Source organism: Eretmochelys imbricata, chromosome 1, assembly GCF_965152235.1.
Source record: "Eretmochelys imbricata isolate rEreImb1 chromosome 1, rEreImb1.hap1, whole genome shotgun sequence".
NCBI classification, from domain to species: domain Eukaryota; kingdom Metazoa; phylum Chordata; order Testudines; family Cheloniidae; genus Eretmochelys; species Eretmochelys imbricata.
In genome coordinates, this window is record NC_135572.1 from 237,052,619 (window position 1) to 237,072,329 (window position 19,711).

The 19,711-nt window shown below is 38.4% G+C and overlaps 1 protein-coding gene across 1 annotated transcript in view; it reads right to left on the reverse strand.

The window, feature by feature from the left end:
- Positions 1-19,164, reverse strand: part of MPPED1 (metallophosphoesterase domain containing 1) — a 59,835-nt gene extending 40,671 nt beyond the window's left edge. The window contains exons 1-2 of the mRNA XM_077807449.1: positions 19,013-19,164; positions 13,377-13,558 (exon numbers count right to left, since the gene is read on the reverse strand). Of these exons, the coding sequence (XP_077663575.1) occupies positions 13,377-13,558; positions 19,013-19,164 (334 nt within the window). The remainder of the gene's footprint in view (positions 1-13,376; positions 13,559-19,012) is intronic.
- Between the last annotated feature and the right edge of the window lie 547 nt (positions 19,165-19,711).

Sequence of the window (19,711 nt, forward strand, 5' to 3'; positions counted from 1 at the left end):
TCCTTAGCAGAAACAGTTTTCTGATTTATGATTTTCTGGTACATTTAGATGATGAATGCTGGAGAGTCAATTAGTTATTTTAAGCATTTTTTGAAATTAAAATATTTTTATTTCCAAATCTGAAGCGCTTAACATTCTGCAGAATGTCTAACACATGTCCATATATCACATTCACACACAGGCTGAAAATGTAACATAAGTATTACAGTATGTCTAGGCATTCACAAGTATGATACAGCAATACCATTGCCTTTGACAAATATCGAAGAAAATTGCATGCCATAGTTTTGTTAACAATTCCATTTCTATTCTATTTTCTAACTCTTTTCCAGCTCATCTGATCCATCCATCTACTAGCCAAGAATCTGTATGAGCTGGTTATAGTTGTTGCTTCCGCTAATGTATTTATGTCATGTTGCTGTCTGTGGGTGTTACTTAGGCAAATTAGCAAATTACTCTAAACGTACAGTTACATTTATTATAGTGGCGGCCAGAAGCTCTGCTGTAGTTACAGGTCTGTCAGCTTTTCAATTAACAGCTCTGTTTTTGATGAGTTTGCAGCTCAGCTTTCTTTCTTTCTTTCATTCCATACCAAGCTGGAACTTGCTAAATCTATTTCCCCTGCTTATCTCCACCTCACTGCCCCGGCACCCTTCAAACCCTCTTTTCACTTAAATTAAGAGGGCCATTGTTTAGAAAACAGCAAAAAAAAGCTGATTTTTGGCAGTTTTTTTTTCCACATTTTTGTTACCTTCTAACAAAATCTTTAAATCCTGATCCTGCAAAGACTTATGAACATGCTTAACTTGTCATACTGACTACTCACAGGGTGTAAATTTAAGTGCATGCATAAGTCTTTGAAAAAATCAGGGTCTTAATTTGTATCTGATTGATTAGGGTTGAATCCATAGGAATGTGGATATAATCTGCGACAAACAGAAGCACTGGACCATTCTCAGGGCTGCAGAATATGGTACTTTATTACTGTGGTTCCTTTCTGCCTTGATCTTATCATGCTCACTACACAACAGTGCTCAATTTACTGCAGATACAGAAATTTTCTCACAGCCCTATGCAATTTTCAGAGCACTGTACGAATTTCTCTGCCCTGTGGGTCTGATGCTCCTATCTTCGAAGTCAATGGCAAAATGCCCATTGATTTTAGTAGGAACAGAATCAGGCAACATGAGCTCAACCCTGTGACGTACTGAGTGCCTCTTGAATGCCCTATACTGCAAGTCTGAGCTCTTGGCAAACATCAAAGATCACTCATGTGCAATATATTTACACATTAACCATTACATTAAATCGGCAACTTTCTTGCCTACATATGTTTAGTACTTAGATTATCCTGAAGCAAGCCCCTAAAATCTTTGGATGGATTTTTTGTTACATGGTTATTTTCCTGGACTGTTCTTATTTTTATGTAGTTATATATTATATATGAGGGTTATCTGAAAAACAACAAAGAAAGAATTTTTAAAAACCTGAAATGCTGATAATCAGAATAATTCTTACTGAAAGTTATGAGTACTATTTCTCATTTGACCAACAGATCATTTGCAAATTAATCTTTATCTTAAATATATTGACAATTCTGCATGGAATTTTCTGAAATTTTAAAAGCTTTGATGAATCATAGCAACGTAGGGGTGGAAGGGATTTCAAGAGGTCCTCCAGTCTATCCCCCCACGATGCGGCAGAACCTGATTCATTATGTCATTACACAGCCTTTTTACTATTTTCACCAATAACTGATGTAAATGAGTATATTAATGTCACAATCAGAGATGCAACATTTGAGGAAAGCACGTTGAAAAGTTATTGTCATTGAATGTATTCTCTAACAAAATAACTCCACTGCAGAGAAGCAATTTAATAGGAAGAAATTATACATTCTACTTAGTGCAGTAATGACAGGTTTCAGAGTAACAGCCGTGTTAGTCTGTATTCGCAAAAAGAAAAGGAGTACTTGTGGCACCTTAGAGACTAACCAATTTATTTGAGCATAAGCTTTCGTGAGCTACAGCTCACTTCATCGGATGCATACTGTGGAAACTGCAGAAGACATTATATACACAGAGACCATGAAACAATACCTCCTCCCACCCCACTCTCCTGCTGGTAATAGCTTATCTAAAGTGATCACTCTCTTTATAATGTGTATGATAATCAAGTTGGGCCATTTCCAGCACAAATCCAGGTTTTCTCACCCTCTGTCCCCCCACACACAAACTCACTCTCCTGCTGGTAATAGCCCATCCAAAGTGACCACTCTCTTTACAATGTGTATGATAATCAAAGGAGGTGCTGTTGTCATCATGAATAGGTCGGAATATGAACAAGAGGCTGCTCGGCAGCTCTCCAACACCACCTTCTACAAGCCATTACCCTATGATCCCACTGAGAGTTACCAAAAGCAACTACAGCATTTGCTCAAGAAACTTCCTGAAAAAGCACAAGATCAAATCCGCACAGACACACCCCTGGAACCCCGACCTGGGACATTCTATCTACTACCTAAGATCCATAAACCTGGAAATCCTGGGCGCCCCATCATCTCAGGCTTTGGCACCATGACAACAGGATTGTCTGGCTATGTAGACTCCCTCCTCAGGCCCTACACTACCAGCACTCCCAGCTACCTTCGAGACACCACTGACTTCCTGAGGAAACTACAATCCATCGGTGATCTTCCTGATAACACCATCCTGGCCACTATGGATGTAGAAGCCCTCTACACCAACATTCCACACAAAGATGGACTACAAGTCGTCAAGAACACTATCCCCGATAACGTCACAGCTAACCTGGTGGCTGAACTTTGTGACTTTGTCCTTACCCATAACTATTTTACATTTGGGGACAATGTATACCTTCAGTTCAGCGGCACTGCTATGGGTACCCGCATGGCCCCACAGTATGCCAACATTTTTATGGCTGATTTAGAACAACGCTTCCTCAGCTCTCGTCCCCTAATGCCCCTACTCTACTTGCGCTATATTGATGACATCTTCATCATCTGGACCCATGGAAAAGAAGCCCTTGAGGAATTCCACCATGATTTCAACAATTTCCATCCCACCATCAACCTCAGCCTGGTCCAGTCCACACAAGAGATCCACTTCCTGGACACTACAGTGCTAATAAACAATGGTCACATAAACACCACCCTATACCGGAAACCTACTGACCGCTATTCCTACCTACATGCCTCCAGCTTTCACCCTGACCACACCACACGATCCATCGTCTACAGCCAAGCTCTGCGATACAACCGCATTTGCTCCAACCCCTCAGACAGAGACAAACACCTACAAGATCTCTGTCAAGCTTTCTTACAACTACAATACCCACCTGCGGAAGTGAAGAAACAGATTGATAGAGCCAGAAGGGTTCCCAGAAGTCACCTACTACAGGACAGGCCTAACAAAGAAAATGACACAACGCCACTAGCCGTCACCTTCAGCCCCCAACTAAAACCCCTCCAACGCATTATTAAGGATCTACAACCTATCCTGAAGGATGACCCAACACTCTCACAAATCTTGGGAGACAGGCCAGTCCTTGCCTACAGACAGCCCCCCAACCTGAAGCAAATACTCACCAACAACCACATACCACACAACAGAACCACTAACCCAGGAACCTATCCTTGCAACAAAGCCCGTTGCCAACTGTGCCCACATATCTATTCAGGGGACACCATCACAGGGCCTAATAACATCAGCCGCACTATCAGAGGCTCATTCACCTGCACATCCCCCAATGTGATATATGCCATCATGTGCCAGCAATGCCCCTCTGCCATGTACATTGGTCAAACTGGACAGTCTCTACGTAAAAGAATAAATGGACACAAATCAGATGTCAAGAATTATAACATTCATAAACCAGTCGGAGAACACTTCAATCTCTCTGGTCACGCAATTACAGACATGAAGGTCGCTATCTTAAAACAAAAAAACTTCAAATCCAGACTCCAGCGAGAAACTGCTGAATTGGAATTCATTTGCAAATTGGACACTATTAATTTAGGCTTAAATAGAGACTGGGAGTGGCTAAGTCATTATGCAAGGTAGCCTATTTACCCTTGTTTTTTCCTACACCCCCCCCCAACGTTCTTGTTAAACCCTGGATTTGTGCTGGAAATGGCCCACCTTGATTTTCATACACATTGTAAGGAGAGTGGTCACTTTGGATGGGCTATTACCAGCAGGAGAGTGAGTTTGGGGGGGGGGGGGTGTTGAGGGTGAGAAAACCTGGATTTGTGCTGGAAATGACCCAACTTGATTATCATACACATTATAAGGAGAGTGATCACTTTAGATAAGCTATTACCAGCAGGAGAGTAGGGTGGGAGGAGGTATTGTTTCATGGTCTCTGTGTATATAACGTCTTCTGCAGTTTCCACAGTATGCATCCAACGAAGTGAGCTGTAGCTCATGAAAGCTCATGCTCAAATAAATTGGTTAGTCTCTAAGGTGCCACAAGTACTACTTTTCTTTTAGTGCAGTAAAAGTTTCTTGTATACCTAGCTGCTTTTAAAAACATTGGTATTAGTGTTTGGCTCTGCTAACAGGGAAGCAGCAGACCTGGGATGGAAAGGGAGCTAGCTGTGTGTGTGCAAACAAATTTGAGACCATATACTGCTCTCATGGGAATTCTGCATATGGATCCAGTACAAACTATAGCTCCCATTGAGAGTATAAGGCATATGAGAGCACATAAGAAACAGATATGCCATTCAGGAATGCCATAACGTAACATACACGTCTGGTGTGGCTTACAGATGTATTTAATGCTAAAGGAAAAGAAGGAAGTCTGGAATTTTGGGAAATTATATATTCTTATGACTGCTTATTCTGGTCTGCAGAACTCTCAGACTCCCCCCGAAGATGCACATGTGTAGCTACCCCCTGCTGGAAAACACAATATACTGTGCAGGGAAAATTCTAGCTAGAGCTGGTAGCAAAATTTTAGGCTATGTCTACAGTACAGCCTATGTTGGCATAATTTATATCACTCAGGGGTCTGAATAAACTACCCTCCCCCCCACCCCCCCGAGCAACATAAGTTACACCGGCATAAGTGCTCGTGCACACAGCGCAATGTCAGCGGAAGAGCTCCTGCTGACTTAGCTTCTGCCTCTCGCGGAGGTGGTTTTTTTATGCCAGTGGGAGAGCGCTCTTCTATCAGCACAGAGCGTCTTCACCACACGTGCTGCAGCAGCGCAGCTATATTGATTCAGCTGCCCCGCGGCAGTGCTATACGTATAAACATGGCCTTTATCAAAACAGTTTTCCATCTGAAAATACTGTTTCAATTAAACCAACTTGTGTGTGTGAAATTATATTAATTTCTGACAAATTTCCCACTGGGAAAAAAATGTAAGAAAAAATTCAAAATTTTGTTTTGAAATTAAATTTTTAATTTTTTCTTAAATGAAATTTTCAAAACAATTTTTTTCAGAATTTTCTGTTCACTAAATATCCACAATATTTGGTTTTAATCAAATTTGGAATTAAAACAAATTCTGAAATGTTGAAATTTTGTGTAAAATGGAAATTTTGAATTTCAAACAGTTCTAATTTCAGCTACTGGGCTCTGGAGCACCTTCTCCCCAGGCCACTTCCAGGGCCTCCCACCCTGGAAGGTGGGGCTCAATTCTTCCTTTTCCCCCAGCCACTTGCAATGTCACTAGTTGATGGTGGGGATAAGAACTCAACAGTTCCCTATTCCCCTCCTCCCCTCTCTTTCCCTCCCTGTTTTTCTCATTTCTTCCTTCCCCCACTACACCCAAAAATACGTTGGAGGAACACTGGCCTGGACTTAAGCCAAGCAGCTTCTATAAGAGAAGAACTTTTTATAAATAGATATTACCACAAACTTTCCTATTAGACTATGGGGACTTGGTACTTAAAAATCTGGGTGATCCTATTGGATTCATGTGTAGTTGAAAAAAAACTGTCACACTCCCCCTCTCCCCCCCGGACCCCTCAAATGACCTTTACACATTGTCTCAAGTAAATACACTTGTTTTCCAGTTCTGGCAAATGTTCATCAAAAAGTATCTTATTCTTTGTTCACTTAGTGCAAAAAATATATAATAGCCTTGGTAATAGAATAGAACCTCAGAGTTACAAACACCTCAGGAATGGAGGTTGTTTGTAACTCTGAAATGTTCATAACTCTGAACAAAACATTGTGATTGTTCTTTCAAAAGTTTACAACTGAACATTGATTTAATACAGCTTTGAAACTTTACTATGCAGAAGAAAAATGCTGCTTTTAACCATTTCAATTTAAGTGAAACAAGCAAAGAAACAGTTTCCGTTCCTTGTCAAATCTTTTTCAAACTTTCCCTTTTTTAATAGTTTACATTTAATGCAGTACTATACTGTATTTGCTGCTTTTTTTTTTCGGTCTCTGCTGCTGCCTGATTATGTACTTCCAGTTCCAAATGAGGTATATGGTTGACCGGTCAGTTCATAATTTTGGTGTTCGTAACTCTGAGGTTCTACTGTATGTGTGTGTATATATATTTGATTAACTAGTAATATTTTTGTTTCTTTCTTTCATTACAGTAGATTACTAATTAAGGAAATCAACTGAACTTCAAATTTTTTATGTGCCAATACAAAATTATTATAGCAATTCCCAATTTTCAAACCACAGTGGGCCCCTTTTATAGGGAAGATAATTTTTAAAGAATTACCTGAAGTGCAGGTTCACTGTCACTTGAAATACAGACTGCATATCAGAAAATACTAAAAAACCCTGGGACTTTCAGTTTCTATTTCACTGTCTCAGAGTTATCTGTAAATGGACTTTGTATAAGTACTTAAAGGTGAATCATCCTTTGGCAATGCTTTTTGCTTCTTAAATTAGATAAAATACTGCAAATAATCCAAAAGCAAATGCATACCTTTTACACTCCAGACTTCTCTTGTACTAAAAAGTAAGGAGTCTTTACCATTTACCCGCTTTATTTAACAAAACACACAGACTTACAATTGCATCCCCATGCAACTTCAACAAGATATATGCAAACTCCTAACAGCAGCTGTGCTTTGCTTGTCTCTGGGTATTGTGCTAAGCAGCATTTTTAGTATTCTCTAAAAGCAGTGACAATCATATAAATGCCCACTTAATGTTTCCCCCCTCTCATTTCAACCTTTTAGAATATAGCAGTGAGTGATATAGTAAAAAGACTGTATAACAGTCTCAGATTGCTTTTTTAGCATCTCTTTGACAGTTCTGTGTTTAAACACTTGGCTGATGTCTGGGAAATTTACATTAACATACTTTTTTGTATGGTGTATAATCTTGAATAACATTGTAAATCAACACTCCTCCTTAAGTCATTTGTAAACTGTTAGATCTAGCCATTTCTGCAACATAAAAGTCAGCAATTAAATCAAACACTAAAATAACAAATAAATACACTATTTTTCACCGCTACATTTGCAAAATGGGAATTCTTTAAATACATAGATATAGATAAATAAAACTAGGAACATATGTTAGAAAAAAAATCTGCTAATATTCAAGCATATATTCCAGGATACTCTGTTACATGTTCAGTAATTGAACAAATTTATTTCTAAAGGAAAATGGATCGCCTTCCAGTCTAGGACCTTCATTTGCAGATCCTTTGTTCCTGCTTTAAACCACCTCTGTCTATGCAGAACCAATGTACTGCCCTCCTGCGTACAGGAGTCATTGTGCAGCATAGTTCAGCCCCTGAGCCACTGGATGAATTTTAGTCTGTAAGAGTTTTCTCTTTATATTTAAGCTATAGTATGAAATTCTATTCCTGATTCTACCATTAAAAACAACCTTAAAAATTCTTAATGGGGATGAAAAAATTCTACAGGAACTTTTTTTTTACCTTTTAAAATAACGTATATATCTGAGGGACAAAGAAAGGACAGGACACAGAGAACTGTATAAAAAAGTAACAGTAAAAAAATCACTTCACACTTACTACAGGGATTTCATCACAACTTGATACTGACTCCAATTCAGATCCTGCAAAATAATCCTCAGTGTCCCCAACAGCTCATCTTCTCAATGGGAAGACTACAAAGGGGTTGGTACTATGTCAGTATATGCACACCACAAATAATAATGTTTTACATTTATGTATAATGCGTTATGGTATATGTTCCAAGCACTGTATAAACAGTCACTAATTAACATCTCTGTGAGGCATATGGCTAGGTATTATTGTCCCTATTTTACAAATGGGGAACAAGACAGAGCCTGTGATTTTCAAAGATGTCTAACGGAGTTAGGTGCTCAGTTCCTATGGGATGGGATTTGGGTGCCTACCTCCCTTAGTGAAAATACTAGCCAAAGGTCACAGCCATGTCAGAATTAGATTCTGGACCTCTTGCCTCCCAATCCTGCCTTTATGTCTCCAGACCCCACTGCCTTCAAGAAAAACTCCACTAAAGCCAACAGTTAAACACTGGGGTAAAACTTATGAGGCCAGAATCAGACCCACAGTTTGTAATGATAGAACTAATTTTTAGACAAAAAGGGGTAGGGGGAAGCCGTGCCATTGGGGTATTATGGAAATAGGAGTCATTCCGCGGATCCTACAACAGGAGGAATCATAATTTTGACTTTAGCAATACCACGGCTGTGGAATGGACACTGACCCACATTTCAAACTGCAGTGGTACAAATGGCCCTAAGTCGGTGCAGCCAGCCTTGGGAGGATGACTAGCGTAGCGGGGGAGATCCTCTAATATAGCAGCACCTACATCATATGCTCCCCGCTGCCAGGACAGGAGGTGTGGGTGGAAGAAAGTGATCTAGCTCAGCTTCCTTACACTCTGGTGGTCCCTAACTGCCTTGTTGACCCTTGAGGCTACTGGCAGCTCATGTAATTTACAGAAGTCCTCAGGCTGCCCTAAATTAGGCCAGAGGATTGGCCCAGCACAGGCAGCCCAGACCTGTGAGAGACTATAAATTCATCTTTGCACCCTTCTCTCCTGACCTATGCTGTGTGCTCCTCAATTGTAGCCAAGAATCTGGGACACTGTATGTTAAAGAAATGCAATGAAAACCAACTTTTTTTTTTTGGTATGCTTAGTCTTTTTAAAATGACATCTGTTCTAAATCCCTATACAGCTCAGTGTTTCTCACTGCATTTCCAAAGCCATTCTTTTGTAAATAGATAATTAGTACTTAAGCACCCCTTTCAAGGGGTTTCTACATTAACATAAAAATAGTATAATTACTGATGGTCAAAATGGCAAGAGTACACTTTGTAAATTCTAATTTCTTTTGCTGCTCAAGACGGATGAATTTCTTTCTTCTTTGCCACCACTTAAAGCTGTCTTAAATATGACTATTACTGCACCCTAAAATATACCCGTTAAAACAAGAAGGAAAATATCTACCATCACTGCAGAAGTTTCCATTTTAGAAAGGACCTGACACTAAGATTGTTTTCTTTAATGAAGATTTGTATCTTAAAACAACAGGGATACTGACTAGTGATCAAAATTAGCTGATTTTTATATAAACAGCAATGCTATAACAATCATCAACAGTGTATAATTATAGCAATGTAGAATATTGGTATAATTCTGTTCAAATGGGCATTTTCATTCCAAAACTATTTTCAGGTAATGTCAATTTTCAGTGAGAAAAATTTGACCCTTTGTGGTAAAATTTCATATGGGAAATCACAGACCTGAAGTGAATTTGTGTTGAGAAGTTTGATAAAATTCTGCTTCTCCATTTTTGAGATTTGAAAATAAGAACAAAATGGTGGTTGTCACCAATTAAATGTTCCAGGTGTGTTTCATTTTTGCACTGTAACTCTAAGCTTTATTTCAAATTTGGCATGAATTTATTCCTCAAAGAAGAAGAATGCCTTTGACATATTTAAGGTAATTTCATTCAGAAATAATGAAGCTAGGAACATTAGAAAATGTGCAGCATAATTAAGTAATCTTCTGCGTCTACACACAAGATCACAATGCTCCACATACACACTCACACAAGTGGGTGTAGAACTGGAGCGTCAGATTGAACATTTAGCTCAAATGTCATAAGTGTAACTCAGAGCCATGTTGTGCTCTAGAGCCTTGGAGTATATAACATTTGGAAATATTCATGCAGGCTGGAGCAAACTACACAGATCTTTTCCAATACCATCATTAAAGAATGCAATGGGTGGGGGGGAGAGCTGCACGTCTAATTTGATGGCTGCACTAGGACAGAGACGATGTTTTTGTGTTTGTTCTATAAAGCGCCTCATGCATTTTTGGGTGCCAGATAAAAATTAATTAATAAAATAAAAATAGTGAGAGGACTGAGTGCAGGGGATAACCACAGCACAGCATGTCCCCAGTATTCAAGGATAAGATCCAACTTAACCATCCTGCATTATATATTGATGAATAATATCTAGGCAGAAGGGCTCTGGATTATTTTCAAATGCTTAAAGTGACATCAGTGTGTGGGGCACATTGAAAATATAGCATAATCGCAAGTTTTCTTCCAACCCATTCCTTATGATGGCATCCGAAAGCTCAATGGTCTTGTGTCCCCACGACACCATCTACGGTATTTCAAATTCGGAACCTTCTGAAATCCAAATGCACTTTGGGCTCAGAGTGTTTCAAGAAAAATGAGCTCACGGAAGAGACTGGGACAAAGAGAGGAAAATAACAGAGGTAACAGTATCAGAAAAAGAAAAAAAAACAAGCTTGAAGAAAGAGAGAAAGGGCTTTAGGTCTGCCCTATTTTGCATAGCACCTAAGCACATGTTCAACTTTAAGCATTAGCTTAAGTTCTATTAAAGTCAGCGCTTTTAAAGTAAAATATACTTGACATCAAAGACAGGAGCCTGAATTTGATGTGGAGAAAAAGGAAAATGGAGAAGCAGCCACAGAATTTGGTCAGGTGATCTCGGAAAGCTTGAGAGGAGGATATAGGCAGAAACCGAAATGCCGGGGATCCAAAAGAGTATGAGGGAAGAAGAAATGGAAGAGTGGCAGCCAGCATCGCACACAAGAAATGTGGACATGAAGAGAAGGTGGGACACGGGGCTGTAGTTTGAAAAGCAGGCGAGCAAGGGAAGGCCTTCTAAGGATAGAGGAAACTGTCGTATATTTGAAGGCTGAGGGGATAGAGCCAAAATAGAGAGAATGAAGGTAAAGAGAGAGGAAAGGGAGAGCTGAGACTAGGATGAAAGAGAGAATGCAGTCTGGGAGTGAGCAGGAAAGGATGTCAGAGAGGGTAAACGCTCTTGCCAGATGGTGTCAATTTTTTAATATTTTTGGGGGGGGAAAAATTAGCAAGATCCCAGGCAAAGAGGGAAGAGGAAGAGAAGGAGGTGGCTGGCGAATGGAAGAAGCTCTAATGGTTCTAGATGCATTAGTCAATAAGGAAGGTAAAGTACAGCAGGTTTTCAAAGAAAATGGATGTGTTTTTTACTTTATTTATTTATTTATTTATTTATTTAAATTAAACACATAAAAACACCCACCTATTCAAATGCTCTAGACAGGTTGACAGAGATTTAAAATATAAATCCAGAAAAAACAACACCAGTCCCTTCAACAACAAACAACTATTATAAGCATAACAAGCAAAACATTCTCATACCAGACTACACAAAAGGGCACCACTCCTTAGGAATCCAACAACCAACCCCCCCCACCCTCCAAAAAAACCCTATAGCTTGAAATCCCATGCCCCACACACCTCAATCCTCTCCAAGTGACCATTCAGAGAGATCAGCCTGGCAGCAAGCCTTAATGATCAGCAAATTTTCAGACTATTTTGGAGCAAGGAGAAAAGCAATTCCATTCACGAGGCCATCATGAAGAAGGCTCTGCCAACAACTCCCTCACCTATAACCTATAAACTGAGGGGATTTCAGCTTGAGGACTTCTGCTGTTCACAGCTGGGGCAGTATCATGTAGGAGGCCAGGCAGCCTGTCAGGTAGACAGGAGCTCAGCAGCAACTCAGACATGCAGTCCCTTTCTTTGCTGACTGACAATGCTCTAATATCGCTTCCCTTCCACACTACTGGGTAAATATTGATTTTGTGTACAACAGATAAACATGGGGTTTGGAACGGTTTTTGTGCACTAATGTTTGTACGTTATTGCAATATAGTGTGAAGACTCAGAGTGGAATTGAACATTGCTTAGTGTTGTAAGAGTGTCCTATTGTCCTGTAATGCCTGGGCACAGAAAGAGTGAGTGGAAGGTACTGTTACAGATTTCACTGCAAATGACAATGCTTTTGTGTGTATGTTTCCACCTTACTGCATTGTTAACTTTTTTTTCTTAATTATTTTGTTAGACATATTATTGGGCTTCCAGAGTCAAATCAATATTTATTAGCATGAGCCTGCCAAAATTAGGGTACAGGTTTGCTTGTAAATATTTTTTTGAACTAGAAAGGCCTGACATTTTTCTTATTGCATCTCAGTTTCCGTGCTTCTGTCAGCTTTGTGCCTGATTCCTAGCCAATCCCACAGTGGGAAATGCCATAGTAAGTAGTTACGAAGACAGGAAAACACAGGAAAATATAAATTAAAGAAAAAAGCCCAGCCCCTTAAAATGTGTACTTCATGTACTTTTTTTAAAGCCACTCACCCGACCCAAAAATTTTTGATAAATATCAGAAACAAAAATCCGTGTTTATGCTAAATCAGAGCACCAGCACAAGAGGAACACAGACCATGATTTTCTCTGGAAGCAGCGAACTCTTTCTAATTTCCACTGTAATTTTTTTTTAAGCACATACATAACATTGTAGAAGTGCATGTAAATCACCACTTGCCTGCCCAGTGGAACAGAATTTCAGCGATCAATGCCAACAGTTGCCTACAGAAGGCATCTACATCTGGTCTGCCACATCCAAGACAGCAACCACAGACATGCATTTTGCTTTGTTTAGAATTCATCGCTGCGGTGCAGCTGAGCCTCAGACAGAAAAACTATCAGCCTCCAGGGTTAAACAGACAAATGCTTTTCTCACCACAACTTTTTATGGGGAGGGAAAGCCATAACAATGTATGTAAGAGTTCTTATGCAAATCATAAAAGGCCCAGTGACTTAAATTGCAGCTAATGCCAAAAGTTGTTTATTGTACATTTTCCCCCACTTAAGAGTAGAAAGGCAGAATGGATGAATGATAACATGAATCTCATTTGCTCAGCTGGAAAGAGCATAATATTTTTAAAAATCCAAATTCTAAATATTACCATTCAAACACAAAGCTAAATTAATATTCATCATTCCTGAGTGCACGATGTTTTACTAGGAGGCAGAGAGGGTTAATACATTCATTAAATCACGTTTACTTCCGAAATGGCAGCTAATCTGATACTTACCTAACCATTCATTGAATTTTTTAACTTCGCTAGGAAGTCCCAGTTCAGTGAAGTCACCAGCATGTATTAAAACATCTCCATAGGGCATTTGGATTGGATCAGTTCTTGAGTGAGTGTCCGAAATACAGACAAATCGGGTATATCCTGGAGGTTTGGGGGCATCATGGGGCACAGGATCCACCCTATGGGAAACGCACCATGAGAAGGTTATGAAATAGAGTTGACTACATAACCTTTTTAGTAGTTACTTTGCAATTCCAATACAGTTTTCAGTGTTACTAAAGATGACGTATTCTGGATCTGTGTGGTGAAAGTCACTTATTAGAAGAAACTCACAGAATTAATAGGAGGTGTAAGAATTTTGGAGTTCACATCATAGTGCTTTAAATATTGTCTGGGTACACCTATTAGTTGAAAGAGATTATGGAAAAGGGATTGTTTCAATGTTATTGTCATATTTCAGACACTTACAAATAAAACAAAGGCATTTCCAATTTCAAAATAAGAATACCATCCTGTGTTCATCGTTTAGATAAGATTGCACACTATATTGAGAGAAGCATTTTATCACATATATAAATACATTTAAATGCATTTTCCAAATAGTATTTTTTCTGCAGATTATAAAATTCCAACAAATTTAATTAAAGCATTTTTGGAGATATGGTTCAGTGTGTTAATGCACCAGCAGATAAGAACTCTACTGACAGCTGCTGCAAATGCACATTCTAACCTTACTATTGTCAGGACAATTGTGGTAACTTTCTGGGCTTAATTATACTAAGTAAATCAGATGCAGTAAGGGGTGGTGCTGCATTGTATAGTGCCCAATTTCAAGACTCAAAACTGAGGAAAAGAAATGATTTGACCCACTTTTATGAAGCTGCCTCATGATTTAGGTAAGGAAGGCAGAGAACACAAATCTGCTGCATGAAATATACTTATTTGCAACTCATTAAATTCCTTCACCCTCAACACATTTCATTACAATATATAGAAGTATGTATGTGTAACTGTACCATAGCTGCAATTTCAGTGGGGGTAATTTTGGTGGAAAAAAACAGAAAAACAGAAATCCAAGAGCTTTATTAATATCAGTAAAATCTCAGACAGAATTATAGTTTTATATGAACAATTTAGTTTTGTAAACATTTGTCTTAAATGACTAAGAACATTAATTTAGTTCATTGTTATGTATAATTTGGATCTTTCCCCATCTGATCTGCTTCCCTCTTGGCTCAATTTAAAAAATTTAATTAGGAAAAATTAAAGTTATAGATCTTTATTATTATAAGAACATAAGAATGGCCATACTGGGTCAGACCAAAGGTCCATCCAGCCCAGTATCCTGTCTACCGACAGTGGCCAATGCCAGGTGCTCCAGAGGGAGTGAACCTAACAGGTAATGATCTAGTGATATCTCTCCTGCCATCCATCTCCACCCTCTGACAAACAGAGGCTAGGTACACCGTTCCCTACCCATCCTGGCTAATAGCCATTAATGGACTTAACCTCCATTAATTTATCCAGCTCTCTTTTAAACCCTGTTATAGTCCTAGCCTTCACAACCTCCTCAGGCAAGGAGTTCCACAGGTTGACTGTGCACTGAGTGAAGAACTTCCTTTTATTTGTTTTAAATCTGCTACCCATTAATTTCATTTGGTGGCCCCTAGTTCTTATATTATGGGAGCAAGTAAATAACTTTTCCTTATTCACTTTCACCACACCACTCATGATTTTATATACCTCTACCATATCCCCCCTAATAATGTTAGCATTATTAATGCTAACACTTTGGTGTTTATGGGAAAAGCTTTCAGAGGATCTCAAATTGTTTTACAAACATAAGTTAATCTTCACAACATGGGACAGATAAGAATTATATCCATTTTACAGATGAGCAAACCGAGGCATGGATGTTATGTGACCTGATAAGTTCATGTAGTCAGTAGTAGACATTAGTGAGACAACCAGGAATAGAGAGAGTCCTGTTCAAATTATTAAACAATACTTACAAAAATTCTCACTTTACCATTTATAAAACACATTAAAAAGCTAATGTATGAGCAAATTCTCTTTGTTATACTATTTTTCTATACTTTTTTGGGGGTGGGTATGTCTTTTTTAAAATCATTACATCTATGGGCAGGTTCTAGCAAAAGTCATAACTTTTCAAAAGTTTTTTTTTCCACTTTACTAAATCCAGGGAGTAATAACTATTTAATTCGAGTGCTGTACAGCAGGAAGTATTAAGCCCAAGCTTCCTAAAGTTTCACACCTCTTGTCAATTTTTCAACAAAAAGTGACCGGAAGCGAGGCCAAAAGTTGGAGCATGAAACATGCACAAAAGCAGAAACTTGAGGTCTTACATCCCTGACTTCCAAACTTTTGCTCTCCCCATCCCTAACTTCCCAATAAGGGCACCTCTCCATTATGCAGTTTTAAATTATGGATACTTCTGAACTGCAGAAGAAGGTAGCCAGAAAAATAATGTACCTTTCCCAGGGTTCTCATGCATTTGTACAAAATAAATAAAATGTGCTGATATGAATTTACATTGCTGGGTTTTCAGTGTAGGTCATAAAGTGCATCCCCTAAATATGCCTCTTCCCTCTTGCCTATCACTGGAACAAAGCCAAGGTGAACAGCAGTAACTTGTGCATCAAATCATAACCTAAATTTCACATGGTCCTCCTCTGAAGTTGAATGAAAACACAACAAACTTAAAACGGCAAGGTATGCAGCACGCAATACGTACGCTTTTCCTTATGCACGATTTAGAATTTTATTTTGTGGGAAGCATTTTCCTGATTCACACTGGTCAGCCAAGGTATGTATTGCTTTAAAACCTTGTACAAAGGGCCAAAAAATGTATCGGATATAAATAAATATGATAAATAAATGAAATACAGATCACAGTGTCACAAAAATATGCACACATTAAGGATGTGTGAATTGCTTTTGCAGTGCAAAAGTATGTCAGGTTTCACATAAACACATTTAATTGTATTGTAGGACACAATTTCTTAAGGCCTGAGACTGATGTCCTTGAGCAACATCTGACGCCCTGAGTAGCCCCACTGATGTCCAATGAACTGTTTGCACTGTGAGTAAGGGAAAGAGAAGAATGAGGCCCTTATGATCTATATGTTTTGTTTAAATAGCATATAAATTGAAAAGCAAAGCTAAAATTTCAGGACAACAGTTGTTGCTGGAGGTTGGTATATACACAGGGCTTCAAAGAAGTTTCATACAGAAGCAGAGGTTTGCCTGCATACAGCCAGGATCAAGACCTTAAATCTTCAGGGGACGACTGTCACGATTTATGTCTTCTACAGCTCTGATTGCATTATCAGTGCTTAACAAACAGTAGATGACAATTATCATAATAAAATACATTTGCCAACTGTAGCAATCCAAAGCACCTCGCAACAGAGGAACAAGAAAGACAAAGATGGAGCCAGGAAAATGCTGTGAGAGGTTGGGAATACTCCTGGATGGTGTAGTTAAGGTAAGACAGGGAGTGTAAGACAGCACTGAGCACCAGAAAAACCGTGTACTAGCTGTAAGGCTGAAGTCAGAAGCGCTTTGGAGGAGAGCCAAAAGCACTGAGGAGAAAAGCATTTATGGAAAGTTTGGGGGTGAGTAAGTTTATATTGGGTTTATTCGTTATTACTTGCAACATCACTAAACTAAGGATTTTGAAGCATATAAGTCACTAATAAGGTGAAATCCTGACCCTGCTGAAGTCAATGGAACAACTACTATTGATTTCAATGGGGCCAGGATTTCACTCATAATATTTATGGGCATAAAGGAGATGCAACATTACATTTCTCACCATTCTGTTAATTTGTAAAAGCCAAGAACAATATAAATACTGTAAGTATTCACAAAAATTCTTCAAGATTTCTACTGTCTAGACAAATAGAGTTGGTCAAACTACTGTTATAAATATTATTTGTTACAACTTAGCACATTTTCTGGTTTGCATGAACGTTTTTCAAATGCATTAATTATTCATGAGTGTTGAACACTTTTGGGGAACAATTTTCAGAGACTGGCTTGTTTGTGAACTGCTCCCTTTAGAGTATTCACTGTGTTGTGTGGTGGATCACCAAAGTCACATGCTATTGTATTCACTCACTGGCTGGGTGACCGCAACATTAAACAAGAGAATAATGAGTAGCAAATGGCTAATAATGAATAACTAATTTCCAACCCAAATTTTGTGACGAAAACTCATATACGCAACTTTTGGGATTGGCAAACGTATTCATGAATGCCCAGCGGCTGTCTGAATACACACAAATAATGAATAATATGCCCCACAAATCTCAGAGATCTGAACTTGGTACTTCTGTTTGCCAAAATATTTGTGAATCAATTTTTTTGTTTTTGTTTTCTGTTACCATTTGCCAGCTCTGCAAACAAAAGATGTTCCCTGATGCAGATATTATATTTGTTTTATTCGTTATTTGTACTGGGACACTACCTAAAAGCCCCAGCTAGGGATCAGGACCCTATTGTAATTGGCATATATAACAAAAACCTGCTCCAGAGAGTTATAGTCTAACTCCGCCCACATGCAGGCATGTGTCCACATTAGCCTTCAGGTTTCCTTTCTATGGTGTACAATTTGTACCACAATTTGCATGTAAAATATCAATGAAAAGATACATACCATCCACTCACGTTTTTTTTTTTTAAATGAATCATTCCCTATGTTTAGAAATTACCAAAATGTATTAAATGTAGTGGATGAAACTAAGCCAATTTATTCAGTCCTGCTAAAGTAAAAAGTTTTTTTTAAATGAAAATCAGTTCTCTGATCAAAATATAAGATTGATTCTCTTTTTAAAGAATAGAATAAAATACGTTACATTTTTATTTCCTATAAAATATTTTGCAATGGATTTATATACTTAGTTTACTTGTAATGGCTTAACAGTTTTGCTCTCCCTTCTGATTCTCAACTTTATGGCAGGTTTTATTTTGTAATTATGATCCTACACTTGACATTAAAAGTAAATCACCATTTAGAACAGTTAACTTTACTGATGTCATCATTATATATAAAAAGTCAAAAACAAACACATTATTTTAATTACTCTTTAAGCACTCCATATCTTTCACACGCTGGTATTAAAGTAGGCTGTTGGATGGGTACCCACACTATTTTATTTGTTGCTGTCTTTTTTTTTCTTTTTGGTAGTACAAAGCGGTAATACAGCTAACCGAGCAACAGGAGAATGTTTATTCTGAATACAGTCTTGGTATTTCAACAGCTATTTACATGTGATTCAAGTTGAGAATACGAGTTCAAAAAGCTGATGAATGCTTCTAAAACTGTGGAAAATATTATCTATATGAAACCTCTTAGATTAATTACATTGCTTGTTGTTTTTTTCTTTTTATAAAGGCCAAATTGTGCTAGCATAGTGATTCCTCTTCTATCCTTTAAAAAAGTACCTATACTTCCCCAATGGACTGAATTGTATCAGTAATTATTATTAGAAAGACAGCAAAACATTGTTCTCTGAATTCTTTCTGACTGGTCCATCAAATACGACATTGACAAGGCAATAACAATTCTGAAGGCTGTGTTAGAGCAAGAACAAAACTATAATACTTACATTTGCACATGTGGGGGCTGAAAACGTCCCTGGTTAATGTTGTAGAACGTGAACGCCTGTGTGGGGTTTGAGCTGTACTCATCCACTTCAATTATGAGTCTACTGTGTTGATGCCTTCTAGCGGCCATAATGTGCGACTGGGCGAAAGCCATGCTTGCACTGTGCAGTACAGCTTTTTCAGACAATCATCTGTGCTATCTTTCTACATCGACGGAAGAAGACCATGTTGTCTCCTTACCTCATCAACGTGCTCCCCTTCTGAAACCTAAAAGCAGACTGAAGAGATGGAGCATAACCGTTTGACAGTTAATCTGTTTTGTATTTGCTTTATTTAATGTCAGATGAAGATTTAAAGGGGGTGGGGGAACATTTACAGCTCAAAGAACTCATTACAAATCTTTCCAACTCAGTAACTAGATGAATATATTTTAGTCTGAGTTTGCAGGGGAGGGACACTTGCAAAAGAACACATGGCGCAACATGTTCAAATAGTTAAGACTTTTAAACACAAATTTAGCACCATGCAGTATTGGTATGTCAATTTTAAGGTTGTGTCAACACAATTATTTACTCCCCCAGCCATTGTATTAGTGAATATTTATATCATAGCCCCCTTCAAAAATGTTCAATTGACTGTCTCTGAATGACTAAAATGCAACACATTTTTAAGTTAATTAAAAATCACCAGTTTAAGGCCTG